The sequence below is a fragment of the Mytilus trossulus genome, unplaced genomic scaffold, assembly GCF_036588685.1.
Source record: "Mytilus trossulus isolate FHL-02 unplaced genomic scaffold, PNRI_Mtr1.1.1.hap1 h1tg000164l___fragment_2___debris__unscaffolded, whole genome shotgun sequence".
In the NCBI taxonomy this organism is placed as follows: Eukaryota; Metazoa; Mollusca; class Bivalvia; order Mytilida; family Mytilidae; genus Mytilus; species Mytilus trossulus.
Genome location: NW_026963305.1, coordinates 1,192,119 through 1,213,269, shown reverse-complemented (window position 1 = coordinate 1,213,269; position 21,151 = coordinate 1,192,119). Strand labels below are relative to the sequence as shown.

At 40.6% G+C, this 21,151-nt stretch overlaps 1 protein-coding gene across 1 annotated transcript in view; it reads left to right on the top strand.

Moving 5' to 3' along the window:
- LOC134700604 (glucose dehydrogenase [FAD, quinone]-like) overlaps positions 1–19,707 on the top strand; it is a gene marked incomplete at its 5' end in the record, with an annotated part of 50,076 nt that extends 30,369 nt beyond the window's left edge. The window contains 5 exon segments of the mRNA XM_063561979.1: positions 12,629–12,779; positions 13,421–13,476; positions 14,631–14,715; positions 15,931–16,093; positions 19,418–19,707. Coding sequence (XP_063418049.1) covers positions 12,629–12,779; positions 13,421–13,476; positions 14,631–14,715; positions 15,931–16,093; positions 19,418–19,634 — 672 coding nt within the window.
- Between the last annotated feature and the right edge of the window lie 1,444 nt (positions 19,708–21,151).

The window sequence follows — 21,151 nt, the reverse complement described above, 5'->3', positions numbered from 1 at the left end:
CTACGGCAAAGTTCCGAACCAGACCTAGCTCATTTTAAAGGTCTTGACCCAGGCTATTCCCCACTTAAATATTTTTCTGGGATCCGGGCCCGTCTACCCACCATAGAGGTTCAAAGTCGCCCATTTACGTATTTTCCATACCAGACACACATTCGGTACTTTTCGGCATATACCTACGGCAAAGTTCCGAACTGGACCTAGCTCATTTCAAAGGTATTGACCCAGGCTATTCCCCACTTTAATATTTTTCTGGGATCCGGGCCCGTCTAGCCACCACAGAGGTTCAAAGTCGCCCATTTACGTATTTTCTATACCAGACACACATTCGGTACTTTTCGGCATATACCTACGGCAAAGTTCCGAACTGGACCTAGCTCATTTCAAATTTATTGACCCAGGCTATTCCCCACTTTAATATTTTTCTGGGATCCGGGCCCGTCTAGCCACCACAGAGGTTCAAAGTTGCCCTTATGGCAAATTTTCATTATTAATCCCACACTCGGTACATTTCGGAATATCCCTACGGCAAAGTTCCGAACCAGACCTAGCTCATTTTAAAGGTCTTGACCCAGGCTATTCCCCACTTAAATATTTTTCTGGGATCCGGGCCCGTCTACCCACCATAGAGGTTCAAAGTCGCCCATTTACGTATTTTCCATACCAGACACACATTCGGTACTTTTCGGCATATACCTACGGCAAAGTTCCGAACTGGACCTAGCTCATTTCAAAGGTATTGACCCAGGCTATTCCCCACTTTAATATTTTTCTGGGATCCGGGCCCGTCTAGCCACCACAGAGGTTCAAAGTCGCCCATTTACGTATTTTCTATACCAGACACACATTCGGTACTTTTCGGCATATACCTACGGCAAAGTTCCGAACTGGACCTAGCTCATTTCAAATTTATTGACCCAGGCTATTCCCCACTTTAATATTTTTCTGGGATCCGGGCCCGTCTAGCCACCACAGAGGTTCAAAGTTGCCCTTATGGCAAATTTTCATTATTAATCCCACACTCGGTACATTTCGGAATATCCCTACGGCAAAGTTCCGAACCGGACCTAGCTCATTTTAAAGGTCTTGACCCAGGCTATTCCCCACTTAAATATTTTTCTGGGATCCGGGCCCGTCTACCCACCATAGAGGTTCAAAGTCGCCCATTTACGTATTTTCCATACCAGACACACATTCGGTACTTTTCGGCATATACCTACGGCAAAGTTCCGAACTGGACCTAGCTCATTTCAAAGGTATTGACCCAGGCTATTCCCCACTTTAATATTTTTCTGGGATCCGGGCCCGTCTAGCCACCACAGAGGTTCAAAGTCGCCCATTTACGTATTTTCTATACCAGACACACATTCGGTACTTTTCGGCATATACCTACGGCAAAGTTCCGAACTGGACCTAGCTCATTTCAAATTTATTGACCCAGGCTATTCCCCACTTTAATATTTTTCTGGGATCCGGGCCCGTCTAGCCACCACAGAGGTTCAAAGTTGCCCTTATGGCAAATTTTCATTATTAATCCCACACTCGGTACATTTCGGAATATCCCTACGGCAAAGTTCCGAACCAGACCTAGCTCATTTTAAAGGTCTTGACCCAGGCTATTCCCCACTTAAATATTTTTCTGGGATCCGGGCCCGTCTACCCACCATAGAGGTTCAAAGTCGCCCATTTACGTATTTTCCATACCAGACACACATTCGGTACTTTTCGGCATATACCTACGGCAAAGTTCCGAACTGGACCTAGCTCATTTCAAAGGTATTGACCCAGGCTATTCCCCACTTTAATATTTTTCTGGGATCCGGGCCCGTCTAGCCACCACAGAGGTTCAAAGTCGCCCATTTACGTATTTTCTATACCAGACACACATTCGGTACTTTTCGGCATATACCTACGGCAAAGTTCCGAACTGGACCTAGCTCATTTCAAATTTATTGACCCAGGCTATTCCCCACTTTAATATTTTTCTGGGATCCGGGCCCGTCTAGCCACCACAGAGGTTCAAAGTTGCCCTTATGGCAAATTTTCATTATTAATCCCACACTCGGTACATTTCGGAATATCCCTACGGCAAAGTTCCGAACCAGACCTAGCTCATTTTAAAGGTCTTGACCCAGGCTATTCCCCACTTAAATATTTTTCTGGGATCCGGGCCCGTCTACCCACCATAGAGGTTCAAAGTCGCCCATTTACGTATTTTCCATACCAGACACACATTCGGTACTTTTCGGCATATACCTACGGCAAAGTTCCGAACTGGACCTAGCTCATTTCAAAGGTATTGACCCAGGCTATTCCCCACTTTAATATTTTTCTGGGATCCGGGCCCGTCTAGCCACCACAGAGGTTCAAAGTCGCCCATTTACGTATTTTCTATACCAGACACACATTCGGTACTTTTCGGCATATACCTACGGCAAAGTTCCGAACTGGACCTAGCTCATTTCAAATTTATTGACCCAGGCTATTCCCCACTTTAATATTTTTCTGGGATCCGGGCCCGTCTAGCCACCACAGAGGTTCAAAGTTGCCCTTATGGCAAATTTTCATTATTAATCCCACACTCGGTACATTTCGGAATATCCCTACGGCAAAGTTCCGAACCAGACCTAGCTCATTTTAAAGGTCTTGACCCAGGCTATTCCCCACTTAAATATTTTTCTGGGATCCGGGCCCGTCTACCCACCATAGAGGTTCAAAGTCGCCCATTTACGTATTTTCCATACCAGACACACATTCGGTACTTTTCGGCATATACCTACGGCAAAGTTCCGAACTGGACCTAGCTCATTTCAAAGGTATTGACCCAGGCTATTCCCCACTTTAATATTTTTCTGGGATCCGGGCCCGTCTAGCCACCACAGAGGTTCAAAGTCGCCCATTTACGTATTTTCTATACCAGACACACATTCGGTACTTTTCGGCATATACCTACGGCAAAGTTCCGAACTGGACCTAGCTCATTTCAAATTTATTGACCCAGGCTATTCCCCACTTTAATATTTTTCTGGGATCCGGGCCCGTCTAGCCACCACAGAGGTTCAAAGTTGCCCTTATGGCAAATTTTCATTATTAATCCCACACTCGGTACATTTCGGAATATCCCTACGGCAAAGTTCCGAACCAGACCTAGCTCATTTTAAAGGTCTTGACCCAGGCTATTCCCCACTTAAATATTTTTCTGGGATCCGGGCCCGTCTACCCACCATAGAGGTTCAAAGTCGCCCATTTACGTATTTTCCATACCAGACACACATTCGGTACTTTTCGGCATATACCTACGGCAAAGTTCCGAACTGGACCTAGCTCATTTCAAAGGTATTGACCCAGGCTATTCCCCACTTTAATATTTTTCTGGGATCCGGGCCCGTCTAGCCACCACAGAGGTTCAAAGTCGCCCATTTACGTATTTTCTATACCAGACACACATTCGGTACTTTTCGGCATATACCTACGGCAAAGTTCCGAACTGGACCTAGCTCATTTCAAATTTATTGACCCAGGCTATTCCCCACTTTAATATTTTTCTGGGATCCGGGCCCGTCTAGCCACCACAGAGGTTCAAAGTTGCCCTTATGGCAAATTTTCATTATTAATCCCACACTCGGTACATTTCGGAATATCCCTACGGCAAAGTTCCGAACCAGACCTAGCTCATTTTAAAGGTCTTGACCCAGGCTATTCCCCACTTAAATATTTTTCTGGGATCCGGGCCCGTCTACCCACCATAGAGGTTCAAAGTCGCCCATTTACGTATTTTCCATACCAGACACACATTCGGTACTTTTCGGCATATACCTACGGCAAAGTTCCGAACTGGACCTAGCTCATTTCAAAGGTATTGACCCAGGCTATTCCCCACTTTAATATTTTTCTGGGATCCGGGCCCGTCTAGCCACCACAGAGGTTCAAAGTCGCCCATTTACGTATTTTCTATACCAGACACACATTCGGTACTTTTCGGCATATACCTACGGCAAAGTTCCGAACTGGACCTAGCTCATTTCAAATTTATTGACCCAGGCTATTCCCCACTTTAATATTTTTCTGGGATCCGGGCCCGTCTAGCCACCACAGAGGTTCAAAGTTGCCCTTATGGCAAATTTTCATTATTAATCCCACACTCGGTACATTTCGGAATATCCCTACGGCAAAGTTCCGAACCAGACCTAGCTCATTTTAAAGGTCTTGACCCAGGCTATTCCCCACTTAAATATTTTTCTGGGATCCGGGCCCGTCTACCCACCATAGAGGTTCAAAGTCGCCCATTTACGTATTTTCCATACCAGACACACATTCGGTACTTTTCGGCATATACCTACGGCAAAGTTCCGAACTGGACCTAGCTCATTTCAAAGGTATTGACCCAGGCTATTCCCCACTTTAATATTTTTCTGGGATCCGGGCCCGTCTAGCCACCACAGAGGTTCAAAGTCGCCCATTTACGTATTTTCTATACCAGACACACATTCGGTACTTTTCGGCATATACCTACGGCAAAGTTCCGAACTGGACCTAGCTCATTTCAAATTTATTGACCCAGGCTATTCCCCACTTTAATATTTTTCTGGGATCCGGGCCCGTCTAGCCACCACAGAGGTTCAAAGTTGCCCTTATGGCAAATTTTCATTATTAATCCCACACTCGGTACATTTCGGAATATCCCTACGGCAAAGTTCCGAACCAGACCTAGCTCATTTTAAAGGTCTTGACCCAGGCTATTCCCCACTTAAATATTTTTCTGGGATCCGGGCCCGTCTACCCACCATAGAGGTTCAAAGTCGCCCATTTACGTATTTTCCATACCAGACACACATTCGGTACTTTTCGGCATATACCTACGGCAAAGTTCCGAACTGGACCTAGCTCATTTCAAAGGTATTGACCCAGGCTATTCCCCACTTTAATATTTTTCTGGGATCCGGGCCCGTCTAGCCACCACAGAGGTTCAAAGTCGCCCATTTACGTATTTTCTATACCAGACACACATTCGGTACTTTTCGGCATATACCTACGGCAAAGTTCCGAACTGGACCTAGCTCATTTCAAATTTATTGACCCAGGCTATTCCCCACTTTAATATTTTTCTGGGATCCGGGCCCGTCTAGCCACCACAGAGGTTCAAAGTTGCCCTTATGGCAAATTTTCATTATTAATCCCACACTCGGTACATTTCGGAATATCCCTACGGCAAAGTTCCGAACCGGACCTAGCTCATTTTAAAGGTCTTGACCCAGGCTATTCCCCACTTAAATATTTTTCTGGGATCCGGGCCCGTCTACCCACCATAGAGGTTCAAAGTCGCCCATTTACGTATTTTCCATACCAGACACACATTCGGTACTTTTCGGCATATACCTACGGCAAAGTTCCGAACTGGACCTAGCTCATTTCAAAGGTATTGACCCAGGCTATTCCCCACTTTAATATTTTTCTGGGATCCGGGCCCGTCTAGCCACCACAGAGGTTCAAAGTCGCCCATTTACGTATTTTCTATACCAGACACACATTCGGTACTTTTCGGCATATACCTACGGCAAAGTTCCGAACTGGACCTAGCTCATTTCAAATTTATTGACCCAGGCTATTCCCCACTTTAATATTTTTCTGGGATCCGGGCCCGTCTAGCCACCACAGAGGTTCAAAGTTGCCCTTATGGCAAATTTTCATTATTAATCCCACACTCGGTACATTTCGGAATATCCCTACGGCAAAGTTCCGAACCAGACCTAGCTCATTTTAAAGGTCTTGACCCAGGCTATTCCCCACTTAAATATTTTTCTGGGATCCGGGCCCGTCTACCCACCATAGAGGTTCAAAGTCGCCCATTTACGTATTTTCCATACCAGACACACATTCGGTACTTTTCGGCATATACCTACGGCAAAGTTCCGAACTGGACCTAGCTCATTTCAAAGGTATTGACCCAGGCTATTCCCCACTTTAATATTTTTCTGGGATCCGGGCCCGTCTAGCCACCACAGAGGTTCAAAGTCGCCCATTTACGTATTTTCTATACCAGACACACATTCGGTACTTTTCGGCATATACCTACGGCAAAGTTCCGAACTGGACCTAGCTCATTTCAAATTTATTGACCCAGGCTATTCCCCACTTTAATATTTTTCTGGGATCCGGGCCCGTCTAGCCACCACAGAGGTTCAAAGTTGCCCTTATGGCAAATTTTCATTATTAATCCCACACTCGGTACATTTCGGAATATCCCTACGGCAAAGTTCCGAACCAGACCTAGCTCATTTTAAAGGTCTTGACCCAGGCTATTCCCCACTTAAATATTTTTCTGGGATCCGGGCCCGTCTACCCACCATAGAGGTTCAAAGTCGCCCATTTACGTATTTTCCATACCAGACACACATTCGGTACTTTTCGGCATATACCTACGGCAAAGTTCCGAACTGGACCTAGCTCATTTCAAAGGTATTGACCCAGGCTATTCCCCACTTTAATATTTTTCTGGGATCCGGGCCCGTCTAGCCACCACAGAGGTTCAAAGTCGCCCATTTACGTATTTTCTATACCAGACACACATTCGGTACTTTTCGGCATATACCTACGGCAAAGTTCCGAACTGGACCTAGCTCATTTCAAATTTATTGACCCAGGCTATTCCCCACTTTAATATTTTTCTGGGATCCGGGCCCGTCTAGCCACCACAGAGGTTCAAAGTTGCCCTTATGGCAAATTTTCATTATTAATCCCACACTCGGTACATTTCGGAATATCCCTACGGCAAAGTTCCGAACCAGACCTAGCTCATTTTAAAGGTCTTGACCCAGGCTATTCCCCACTTAAATATTTTTCTGGGATCCGGGCCCGTCTACCCACCATAGAGGTTCAAAGTCGCCCATTTACGTATTTTCCATACCAGACACACATTCGGTACTTTTCGGCATATACCTACGGCAAAGTTCCGAACTGGACCTAGCTCATTTCAAAGGTATTGACCCAGGCTATTCCCCACTTTAATATTTTTCTGGGATCCGGGCCCGTCTAGCCACCACAGAGGTTCAAAGTCGCCCATTTACGTATTTTCTATACCAGACACACATTCGGTACTTTTCGGCATATACCTACGGCAAAGTTCCGAACTGGACCTAGCTCATTTCAAATTTATTGACCCAGGCTATTCCCCACTTTAATATTTTTCTGGGATCCGGGCCCGTCTAGCCACCACAGAGGTTCAAAGTTGCCCTTATGGCAAATTTTCATTATTAATCCCACACTCGGTACATTTCGGAATATCCCTACGGCAAAGTTCCGAACCAGACCTAGCTCATTTTAAAGGTCTTGACCCAGGCTATTCCCCACTTAAATATTTTTCTGGGATCCGGGCCCGTCTACCCACCATAGAGGTTCAAAGTCGCCCATTTACGTATTTTCCATACCAGACACACATTCGGTACTTTTCGGCATATACCTACGGCAAAGTTCCGAACTGGACCTAGCTCATTTCAAAGGTATTGACCCAGGCTATTCCCCACTTTAATATTTTTCTGGGATCCGGGCCCGTCTAGCCACCACAGAGGTTCAAAGTCGCCCATTTACGTATTTTCTATACCAGACACACATTCGGTACTTTTCGGCATATACCTACGGCAAAGTTCCGAACTGGACCTAGCTCATTTCAAATTTATTGACCCAGGCTATTCCCCACTTTAATATTTTTCTGGGATCCGGGCCCGTCTAGCCACCACAGAGGTTCAAAGTTGCCCTTATGGCAAATTTTCATTATTAATCCCACACTCGGTACATTTCGGAATATCCCTACGGCAAAGTTCCGAACCAGACCTAGCTCATTTTAAAGGTCTTGACCCAGGCTATTCCCCACTTAAATATTTTTCTGGGATCCGGGCCCGTCTACCCACCATAGAGGTTCAAAGTCGCCCATTTACGTATTTTCCATACCAGACACACATTCGGTACTTTTCGGCATATACCTACGGCAAAGTTCCGAACTGGACCTAGCTCATTTCAAAGGTATTGACCCAGGCTATTCCCCACTTTAATATTTTTCTGGGATCCGGGCCCGTCTAGCCACCACAGAGGTTCAAAGTCGCCCATTTACGTATTTTCTATACCAGACACACATTCGGTACTTTTCGGCATATACCTACGGCAAAGTTCCGAACTGGACCTAGCTCATTTCAAATTTATTGACCCAGGCTATTCCCCACTTTAATATTTTTCTGGGATCCGGGCCCGTCTAGCCACCACAGAGGTTCAAAGTTGCCCTTATGGCAAATTTTCATTATTAATCCCACACTCGGTACATTTCGGAATATCCCTACGGCAAAGTTCCGAACCAGACCTAGCTCATTTTAAAGGTCTTGACCCAGGCTATTCCCCACTTAAATATTTTTCTGGGATCCGGGCCCGTCTACCCACCATAGAGGTTCAAAGTCGCCCATTTACGTATTTTCCATACCAGACACACATTCGGTACTTTTCGGCATATACCTACGGCAAAGTTCCGAACTGGACCTAGCTCATTTCAAAGGTATTGACCCAGGCTATTCCCCACTTTAATATTTTTCTGGGATCCGGGCCCGTCTAGCCACCACAGAGGTTCAAAGTCGCCCATTTACGTATTTTCTATACCAGACACACATTCGGTACTTTTCGGCATATACCTACGGCAAAGTTCCGAACTGGACCTAGCTCATTTCAAATTTATTGACCCAGGCTATTCCCCACTTTAATATTTTTCTGGGATCCGGGCCCGTCTAGCCACCACAGAGGTTCAAAGTTGCCCTTATGGCAAATTTTCATTATTAATCCCACACTCGGTACATTTCGGAATATCCCTACGGCAAAGTTCCGAACCAGACCTAGCTCATTTTAAAGGTCTTGACCCAGGCTATTCCCCACTTAAATATTTTTCTGGGATCCGGGCCCGTCTACCCACCATAGAGGTTCAAAGTCGCCCATTTACGTATTTTCCATACCAGACACACATTCGGTACTTTTCGGCATATACCTACGGCAAAGTTCCGAACTGGACCTAGCTCATTTCAAAGGTATTGACCCAGGCTATTCCCCACTTTAATATTTTTCTGGGATCCGGGCCCGTCTAGCCACCACAGAGGTTCAAAGTCGCCCATTTACGTATTTTCTATACCAGACACACATTCGGTACTTTTCGGCATATACCTACGGCAAAGTTCCGAACTGGACCTAGCTCATTTCAAATTTATTGACCCAGGCTATTCCCCACTTTAATATTTTTCTGGGATCCGGGCCCGTCTAGCCACCACAGAGGTTCAAAGTTGCCCTTATGGCAAATTTTCATTATTAATCCCACACTCGGTACATTTCGGAATATCCCTACGGCAAAGTTCCGAACCAGACCTAGCTCATTTTAAAGGTCTTGACCCAGGCTATTCCCCACTTAAATATTTTTCTGGGATCCGGGCCCGTCTACCCACCATAGAGGTTCAAAGTCGCCCATTTACGTATTTTCCATACCAGACACACATTCGGTACTTTTCGGCATATACCTACGGCAAAGTTCCGAACTGGACCTAGCTCATTTCAAAGGTATTGACCCAGGCTATTCCCCACTTTAATATTTTTCTGGGATCCGGGCCCGTCTAGCCACCACAGAGGTTCAAAGTCGCCCATTTACGTATTTTCTATACCAGACACACATTCGGTACTTTTCGGCATATACCTACGGCAAAGTTCCGAACTGGACCTAGCTCATTTCAAATTTATTGACCCAGGCTATTCCCCACTTTAATATTTTTCTGGGATCCGGGCCCGTCTAGCCACCACAGAGGTTCAAAGTTGCCCTTATGGCAAATTTTCATTATTAATCCCACACTCGGTACATTTCGGAATATCCCTACGGCAAAGTTCCGAACCAGACCTAGCTCATTTTAAAGGTCTTGACCCAGGCTATTCCCCACTTAAATATTTTTCTGGGATCCGGGCCCGTCTACCCACCATAGAGGTTCAAAGTCGCCCATTTACGTATTTTCCATACCAGACACACATTCGGTACTTTTCGGCATATACCTACGGCAAAGTTCCGAACTGGACCTAGCTCATTTCAAAGGTATTGACCCAGGCTATTCCCCACTTTAATATTTTTCTGGGATCCGGGCCCGTCTAGCCACCACAGAGGTTCAAAGTCGCCCATTTACGTATTTTCTATACCAGACACACATTCGGTACTTTTCGGCATATACCTACGGCAAAGTTCCGAACTGGACCTAGCTCATTTCAAATTTATTGACCCAGGCTATTCCCCACTTTAATATTTTTCTGGGATCCGGGCCCGTCTAGCCACCACAGAGGTTCAAAGTTGCCCTTATGGCAAATTTTCATTATTAATCCCACACTCGGTACATTTCGGAATATCCCTACGGCAAAGTTCCGAACCAGACCTAGCTCATTTTAAAGGTCTTGACCCAGGCTATTCCCCACTTAAATATTTTTCTGGGATCCGGGCCCGTCTACCCACCATAGAGGTTCAAAGTCGCCCATTTACGTATTTTCCATACCAGACACACATTCGGTACTTTTCGGCATATACCTACGGCAAAGTTCCGAACTGGACCTAGCTCATTTCAAAGGTATTGACCCAGGCTATTCCCCACTTTAATATTTTTCTGGGATCCGGGCCCGTCTAGCCACCACAGAGGTTCAAAGTCGCCCATTTACGTATTTTCTATACCAGACACACATTCGGTACTTTTCGGCATATACCTACGGCAAAGTTCCGAACTGGACCTAGCTCATTTCAAATTTATTGACCCAGGCTATTCCCCACTTTAATATTTTTCTGGGATCCGGGCCCGTCTAGCCACCACAGAGGTTCAAAGTTGCCCTTATGGCAAATTTTCATTATTAATCCCACACTCGGTACATTTCGGAATATCCCTACGGCAAAGTTCCGAACCAGACCTAGCTCATTTTAAAGGTCTTGACCCAGGCTATTCCCCACTTAAATATTTTTCTGGGATCCGGGCCCGTCTACCCACCATAGAGGTTCAAAGTCGCCCATTTACGTATTTTCCATACCAGACACACATTCGGTACTTTTCGGCATATACCTACGGCAAAGTTCCGAACTGGACCTAGCTCATTTCAAAGGTATTGACCCAGGCTATTCCCCACTTTAATATTTTTCTGGGATCCGGGCCCGTCTAGCCACCACAGAGGTTCAAAGTCGCCCATTTACGTATTTTCTATACCAGACACACATTCGGTACTTTTCGGCATATACCTACGGCAAAGTTCCGAACTGGACCTAGCTCATTTCAAATTTATTGACCCAGGCTATTCCCCACTTTAATATTTTTCTGGGATCCGGGCCCGTCTAGCCACCACAGAGGTTCAAAGTTGCCCTTATGGCAAATTTTCATTATTAATCCCACACTCGGTACATTTCGGAATATCCCTACGGCAAAGTTCCGAACCAGACCTAGCTCATTTTAAAGGTCTTGACCCAGGCTATTCCCCACTTAAATATTTTTCTGGGATCCGGGCCCGTCTACCCACCATAGAGGTTCAAAGTCGCCCATTTACGTATTTTCCATACCAGACACACATTCGGTACTTTTCGGCATATACCTACGGCAAAGTTCCGAACTGGACCTAGCTCATTTCAAAGGTATTGACCCAGGCTATTCCCCACTTTAATATTTTTCTGGGATCCGGGCCCGTCTAGCCACCACAGAGGTTCAAAGTCGCCCATTTACGTATTTTCTATACCAGACACACATTCGGTACTTTTCGGCATATACCTACGGCAAAGTTCCGAACTGGACCTAGCTCATTTCAAATATTGACCCAGGCTATTCCCAATTTAATATTTTTCTGGGATCCGGGCCCGTCTAGCCACCACAGAGGTTCAAAATCGCCCGGGTTTAACCTTATTTAAGCAGTCCTCGGTAGGTTTTTACTATACATTTCTGTTTTTTGTATTTTTGGCTTTCCAGACATATTTATTATTTTTATTTTTAAATGTTTCTTGAGTGATGGTTTTTGTTTTTGTTTGTTATATAATATATTAAATTACATCTTTGGTGTCGATTTATTGATAAAAATCTATATAAAATAAAGACAAATATGCAACTTATATAATGGTTTATATTCGAGGACAACGAAAATTTACGACAGCTTGAAGGGGTCATAAAACAATTTCCGGCGAAGCCTTCCCTCATGCTTTTTAATGATTTTCAACTAAATTTGAATATTTAACCGACTGCTAGCGGCCGATTGGACATTGAATATCAATTATCGAATAACAAATAATGAACGGACTGCTAGCTTCACATACATATTTTAAACGGAATGAAATGCTTTTAGAACCAGTACAATCCGTGAAATTGTCGATTTCCGGTGTTAGATAGCATTTAACTAATATTTAGCGATTTTTGGAACGTTTGAGTCTCATTCAGTTTTTTGGTTTTTAGACATATCCCCAAAATTGGCTGCTGGAAAAAAGTGGCTGCTATCTTGATTGGCCGATAAAAGTGGCTGCCAGCTTGAGTCTAGTAATAATGAAACATATTTCTTACATATTACAAAATACGATGAATATGTGAAGATAGGTAATGGACGATACATTTTTTTTTATTTCTAGCCAGAAGGTCCTAATTCCACCATCTTGGATCGCCTGGATTATCCCGTTGTACATGTTAGTTACCATGATGCCAAAGCTTTCTGTGAACATTATAAGAAACGTATACCATTGGAAGTTGAATGGGAGTATGCAGCACGTGGAGGCTATTATGGTATACATTCATTTTACTTACTAAGGATGAGGACATTAAAAAATAAAATCTAGAATTTAAAAATGGTAATGTAAGTCAGAAGAACATAAGATGAGGAACGAAATAAACTTCAGGGGCGGATCCAGCCATTTTAAAAAGCGGGGTTTCCCAAATCTGGATTAAGGGGGATTCCAACTATATGTCCCCATTCAAATGCATTGATCGGCCATAAAAAAGGGGGGCTTTAACCCCCTCCCCGCCATGGATCCGCCAATGAGCTTAACATATTGATGGGTTTTTACATTCCTTTTTCAGATTTTGATTTATACAGTTTGAGGAGAGTGACGCGAAACACCAGATACTTCTCGCTCACACTTAAAGATCGTTATCTTAATCAAAACGCAATTCGTTCATTCAATATTTCATAATATTGTGTTTAACATTTGATGAAGCACTTAGGTGTAGTTGAATCTTGTAACAAATGATGCATTTTATAACAGCTGCAAACTTTTAAAGGAAGAAAGTTTGGATATAATTAAAGCATTGGGTGTGAAAATGCGTCCGTTGTGAAACCCATTTGTGTAAACTCTTTAACGTATACATAACAAGTATCATCACTTGAAAGAAAAGTTGACTAAGGGACCTATGCATTTGTTTTTCAGCAAAAGATTATCCCTGGGGAGACAGATATCAAAAGAACAGAGCAAATTTGTGGCAGGTAAAATATAATTTCATATTAACACATCATGAGGATAGACATTGCATACTAATCTCAGAAAAACGGGCGTTCTAGTCTATTACGGATTTTGATACTGGGCGAGAGAATTCCAGGCATACCAATATGAATCATGATTGAATCATGAACGATTACAACAGATAGGGATAAAACAGCTACAATACATCTAAACCCATCTGTGATTTGAGAGAGCTCTTTAAAGCTGATCAAATCATTACTTGTCTTGTCTCTGTATGAGCCTTCTTTAAATAGGAGCACCACCATGAGTTATGGCGTATAAAGAAGGACATTTGGAGCCTGTATCGGTACAGATTAATGTGAGCATTTGCCTACCCAATTCCCCAGCCAGGCCGTGACTGGTCTCATTACCAGAAAGTTCACCTCCCCAAACATAATACAATGCAATAAAATAAAACATACGAAACTCACATATGATCCCAGTTAGGATTTCGGTTTTTATTTTAATTTAAGGATTTAAACGATACCCTAAATTTTGCAATACTTTTTATGTCAAAACGCACACAAATTTTAGTAATAGGAAATGGGAAATAACTCGAAAAAGAAACAGAAGAATAATTATGCTGAAATAAAGATTAAATAAACAGTATTTTGCTTATTCTTTTCTCCGGTATATTGTAACAATGATATAAAAAGAAAGAATGACTTATCTTTGATCAATAGTCTACAGCCAAGGTATCAAAAAAGGCACCAATGGATTGCTTTTAATTAGAAGCGTAATTTGAATTGAAAATAAGAGGCACTAGCTAATATAAAAAAAGAAAATGTGGTATGATTGCCAATGAGACTACTGTCCACAAGAGACCAAAATGACACAGACATTAACAACTATAGGTCACCGTACGGCCTTCAACAATGAGCAAAGCTCATACCGCATAGTCAGATATAAAAGGCCCCGATAAAACAATGTAAAACAATTCAAACGAGAAAACTAACGGCCTTAATGATATAAAAAAAAGAACAAAAAACAAATATGTAACACATAAAACAAACGCCAACCACTGAATTACAGGCTCCTGACTTGGGACAGGCACATATTTAAATACTAGTATGTCTTTTGAACAGACATCTATATTCCACGTACATGTTTTAATATATGCTGTTCGTTAATGTTGCAGGGAAAGTTTCCAAATGGAAATACTAAAGCAGACAAGTGGGAAGGATTGAGTCCTGTTCATGCATTTTCTGCACAAAATGATTTTGGTAGGTATGCCAAAAAAAGTCAAATAAAATTGAGAATGGAAATGAGGAATGTGTCAAAGCAACAACAACCCGAACATAGAGCAGACAAGCACCGAAGGCCACCAAAGGGTCTTCAATGTAGCAGGAAACTCCCTCACCCGGATGATTCTTTCAGCTGGCCCCTAAACATATTTGCATACTAGTGCAGTGATAATGGACGTCATACTAAACTCCGAATTATACACAAGAATCAAAGCTAACTTTATAGACTTCGTAACTTCTTACAAGCTTAGAAAAAGGAAAAAATAGGCAAAAAAACAACAACAATACTTTATATTATATTATAAAAACAAATACAGTGTATTAGAAATACACGATACAGCTCAATGTGATATTTGTGAAGCTCCCCAAAAAAAAACCGGAAGAAAAGTTGGGCGAAAGTTTTCACCCTAGGTCTTTTTGACGTATTAACGGGAAATATTTTCTACCCAATTTTTTTTTGACAGAATGACGTGCAAAATTTTTCTCACCAAGGTCTTTTTGACGTTTTGAAGGCAAACATTTTCTATATACCTAAGGACTTTTTGACGTTGTGGTGAGCAAACGATTTCAACCCAAGGTCTTTTTGACGGAATGATGGGCACCCGTTTGTTTACCTAAGGTCTTTTTGACGGAATGGCAAATAATTCAAGCGGGAACCTTACACACTTTAACACAGGTTTAAATGCCCAAAGAAAATACAAGTGATCTTTTTGACATATTGACGGGCAAAGTTTTCTACCCAAAGCCATTTGATGGAATGACGTGCAATTTTTTTCTCCTAAAGGCCCTTTGGCATATTTAAAAGGGGCATTATTTTCTACCTTATAAATGTCTTTTTGACGTATTACGGGGAAAACTTTTCTACCCAAGGTCCTTTTTAGACTGAATGACGGGCAAAAGTTTTCTACCCAATGTCTTTTTGAAGGAATGCCGGGCACATCATTTTTACTCAAGGTCTTTTTGACGGAATAACAGATTCAGGCGGTTATCTAACACACTTTAATCGTTGACGACACAAGTTAAAATGCCCAAAGAAAATACAAGACTTTAGTGATCTATAACAATACAAATTTCAATAATTGAAGAAAAGTACTTCACAAAATTGCAGAATGTTTCTTGAACGGTTCTTTTGATAACTTTCATTTCACGTTTATATGCACGATGAAAGCATATTTAACTTAATGTATTTTTCAGGATTATATGATATGCAAGGCAATGTATGGGAGTGGACAGACACTAGATATTATGAACGAGTAGTACCCAGACACGTACAAGATAGGATGTATGTTGTCAAAGGTTGCTCCTTTGTGGATACTAGAGATGGTAGATCTAACAGCATAGTTAGAGTTGCCCAAAGGTAAAATCTACGATACAAATCCATTGAACATGTTTCATTCTTATTGAATGTGCTTTAAGCCCCGGTCACACCTTTATACGTTTTGAAAGCGTGGAGAAACGGGAATATACGTAACAAAGCGTATCGAAATGTTGTGATCCTTTGTTCAAAATTCAACAACAAACGTAGCGAAAATTGAAACGAAGTAGAAACCTAGTAAATACGTATCAAAGTCTGGTGGAACGTAACAAAACGTGCTAACTAAATGCAGCATTTTAAATTCACGCAACATTCCCCCTAGTCTCTTTTAATTCTAGTGTGTAGAGGTCCAGTAAGATCGGGAGGCATCAATCATTATTGGATATTGCTGTTTCTATTACAAACAAGCACTCAAACCACAATGCAAGCTGTAAATGATGTTTGATATGCGTCAACGATAAATATAATGAAAAGACAATCTGGACTTTTCATGAAGAAATCAGCAGTACTACATAAAAAACCAAAAGAAATGACACACATCAACCAACGCTTACCAGTAGATAACATTTTCCTGGAATGGGACCAAAACACATACCTCATATTCCTTTTATTTAAATGTGTTCCAAACATGCATGTTCGTCCATCTCATGAGTAAAGCGTTTTTCAACTGATTTTTATAGTTCGTTGTTAACTTATGTTGTACTATTATACAACTGTCCCAGGTTGGGATCCCGCTAACATGTTAAACCCCGCCACATTATTTATAGATGTGCCTGTCCCAAGTCAGGAACTTGTAATTCAGTGGTTGTCGTTTGTTTATGTGTTACATATTTGTTTTTCGTTCATTTTTTTTAATATAAATAAGACCGTTAGTTTTCTCGTTTAAATTGTTTTACATTGTCATATTGAGGCCTTTTATAGCTGATTATGTTGTATGGGTTTGCTCATTGTTGAAGGCCGTAAGGTGGCCTATAGTTGTTAATGCCTTTGTCATTTTGGCCTTGTGGATAGTTGTCTCATTGGCAACCATATCAACCTCTTTTTTCAGAGGTGTTTTTGTTTGCAATTATGCCTGAACTTTACGTTCGTAATTTTGTTCATCCCATTAAAAAAATCACCAAAACTTAAGCCACGGTCACACCTTACTGGATAGCTCGAACGGACGCCTAACGGATAAAATGTCCGTTGAACGTCCGTTTGGCGTCCGTTTTGTATGGTACTCGTCCGTTTTGTTTCCGTTTTGTATCCGTTACGTTATACATCCATTGGAGATCTGGGAAGATAAATTCACAAGCAGACTTTTACCGGACGTTTAACGGATGAGAAACGGACTTCTACCGGACGTGTAACGGATAAAACGGATGATGAACGGATCTGAAACGGATAAATGCCAATTGAAAATTTCACATTAGAAATGCCAATTTTTGGTATGTCAGATTTCTTAAGGTTCATGAATTCTTATTATTCATATTAGATCTTAGAATATAGGCACGTCTTCACAATCAAGTAGTTCTTATTCAGGCCAGACACTGTCCTATGGTGGAATTTTGAAGAACACGTCAAAACCAGTTACACAGAAACATTTTGAATAATTTTGCGATTAACATGTATTATTATTGTCGCCTTTGATTTTTCCGTTATTCCGTATATCCGTATGTTCATCCGTTTTATCCGGTACGCTTCCGTCAGGTGTCCGTTTTATGCGTTACTCGTCCGTTGGATGTACGTTAGACGACCGTTCTGTCTGGTACGTGTCCGTTTCTCGTACGTTGCATATCCGGTGTGTGTCCTTTATGCATCCGTTACATGTCCGTTTTATTCGGCCAGTACATCAACGGACTCGCAACGGATAACAATTTTGTCAACGGACAACTTTTATTTTCGTCCGTTAGGCGTCCGTTCGTGACCAAGGCTTTACATCAAGAATTGTTATAGTATAAATGGATAAATTGAATAAATGAATTATTAATGTACACTTCAATCTTTTTGTTGAAATTTTCATCTTTAATACCAATACTGAATGTGATAGTATCAGATTATAACATGGCAATTTTCATATCGCATGTATTATCAGCCCTAGGTTCAATATCAGACCAAGAGCCGCATGGCTCGCGGGCTGATATTTACCGAGGGCTGATAATACATGCGATATGAAAAATGACATGTTATGATCTTTTTATCATATGCTTCAACAATGGAGAAAAATAACTGCTTCGTATATTGATCATTTTACGTGGTTCTGTTATAGAAGTTCAAAGATTGAAAGGTTCACGGACGTCGGACCTCAAATTCAGTACATTTGATATGATTTTTTTCTATCATTTGCCTCAACAGAGAAGAAACACAATTTCATATGGACGAATCGACAAAAACAAACAAAAATTAACAATACCAAAATGAAGACGGTTTGGCAACTTTTTTAAAGTAACTTTCTAAATTATGTTAACTTTGAACTTTTAAACAAGGCATTTATTTAATAATTAGTTTTTTTTTTTTTTTTTTTGTTTTTTTTTTATATATATATTTATTATTTCACAAAATATACTGTCCAGTATCCATTGGGCAAATGATAGTTTTGTACACTTCTTTGTAATGGTTTTCACTAAAAACGTAGCATTGATGTGTATTTTCCGGAATTTGCCGAGTATCACCGGAATGCCATGTGATAACGTAGCGGCATGTGATAACAATCGAAGCATGTGATAAACTTTTCATATCAGCCCGCTAAGGACCGATTCGAAAAATATGGAATTTACGTTAATTTAAGGGTATTATCATACAGTAAAAATCATAATTATGTTATTTAGTCTAAGTATATGATAGTTGTATTTATCATATACTTAGACTAAATAACATATGATTTTTATCGTATGATAATAGCATTAAATTATAGTATTTTCCATATTTTTCGAATTGGTGCTTAGCGGGCTGATATAAAAAGTTTATCACATGCTTCGAATGTTATCACATGCCTTTCCGTAACGTTATCACATGGCATTCCGGTGATACTCGGCAAATTCCTGAAAATACACATCAATGCTACGTTTTCAGTGAAAAACATTATAAAGTAGTGTACAACACAATTATTTGAATACTGGAAAGTATATTGTGTAAAATGATTAAATTGAATTAAAAAAATATTAAATAAATGCATTTTTCAAGTTTTTCTGAAACATAATTTAGAAAGTTACATGTGTACATTAATAAAGTTGACTTTTCCAAACAATGTTCATTATGTATATTGTTCAATCATGCGGCTCTTGGGCTGATATTGAACCTAGGGCTGATAATACATGCGATATGAAAAATGCCATGTAATAATCTGATATTATCTTATTACACTAAGAAAACTTGTATATATTACAGAATGGGTCTTGTACCGAGCTATACAGCACAAAACGTAGGGTTTAGATGTGCCAAAAGTGCAAAGCATTATTGGAAACCACCAGTCGCTCCACCGAAGAAGGTCCTACCAATGGATAGACCATCAGGACCGAGACATCATCTAAGATCGGAAATGGCGGACCCGGATTTAGCAGAAAAATTAAAACAACAAAGATTGAAAAGGAAAGAAGAATTATGATGAAATGAGATACTTATAGACACTTAAAATTACTTAATTCATATTCAATGCATACTTAATAAGAACATTGCAGTCTTGCTCGTTTAGATTTTTTATATTAAAAGCATTTCTGAAAAAAAATTAGTGTCGTCTCATCTTCGTGTTTGTCATTTAATTAATAGAAAATATTTACTTTGTATACCCCCACTCTTATAATTATTGCACACACCATGTGTATAAACGACCATGCGTCCAAAAAATATTATCATTATTTTTTTTAATAAACTACTAGACACGGATAGCATAAATTCATATTAATTACCAGCTGAACAATGACGAGTTGCTCTTGTTTCTCTGAAACTTTCGAATGTTGAATGAAGTCAAAATTGTCACCACACCTGTCTCAGAATAATGTGAACAGACGGAAGTCATATTTTGTCAGCAGGTTTACAACTTAGTGATTTGTCGGAATGTGTGCTTTTAGAATCTGCTAGACATGCCTTTTCTATTTTTCAATACTTTGAATGACGATTGTGGTATGTTCAGAGCGACAACGCGTGCATTCCTGTAGTCTATATAGGGAATTGATTTGATATTTCTCTGTTTCCTCGTGCCATTTATTATTGATATGATTAACAGCAATAAAATAAAAATCGACGAACTTGGTCTTTTTAAGCATTATGCTTTCATAAATGACCGTAATCAGTTGTAGTTAGTCTTATTTCATAATGAAATAATTTCATTTTGTAAGTTTAAAAGAGGGGTAAAAGATGCAAGAGAACCATTTAAACTTAAAAGATAGAAAATAAAATGACAACGCCATGGCTTAAAAGCAGATCCAACATACTAACGTACGACCTTCACTGAGCAAAACTCATACTGCATAGTAAGTTATAAAAGGCTCCCGTATGACATAATGTGAAAGAATTCAAAGAGAGAAAAACAACTGCCAGATCCATAACAATAATGCAAGAAGAACCAAAACAAATGGCACACATCAACCAACGATAAGAAATAGAATACATTTTCCTGGCGGGAAAACAAGACATTTACATGAACTGCACAAGTCGTTTCATTTATCTTAAGTTTTTTAAAGTTATTTTCAGAGGGCTTTTTTGGTTTGAAAAATGTGTGTTTTTTAATTTATTTGTTTCATTCAAAGATCACCAGTAAGAACTAAGTTACTTGATATCAGATTATTTATAAAATCTGAAGTTTGAATAATTGCATTCAATTCCATTTATTTAGATTTTCAGTTTTTCCAATCTCTAATTCGTGAAGTTTCTTCCCATGAAACAAATTACGACCAAAAAAACTCAGCAGTTTTCAGATAAATTTGTCATTTAATCAAATTCACGTTTTAAAAAACATCAGAAAAATCAAAGAAAGATAAAAAAAAAAAAAATGATTTATTAATGTTTCAATTCTACTATGTATAACCCATTATAAATAGTTCAGGTAAATTAAAGAATTTCATTATCTCCCACGTGTAATGCACGTGTAGAGAATATTACAAGACTTGTTAACAGGTTGTTGTA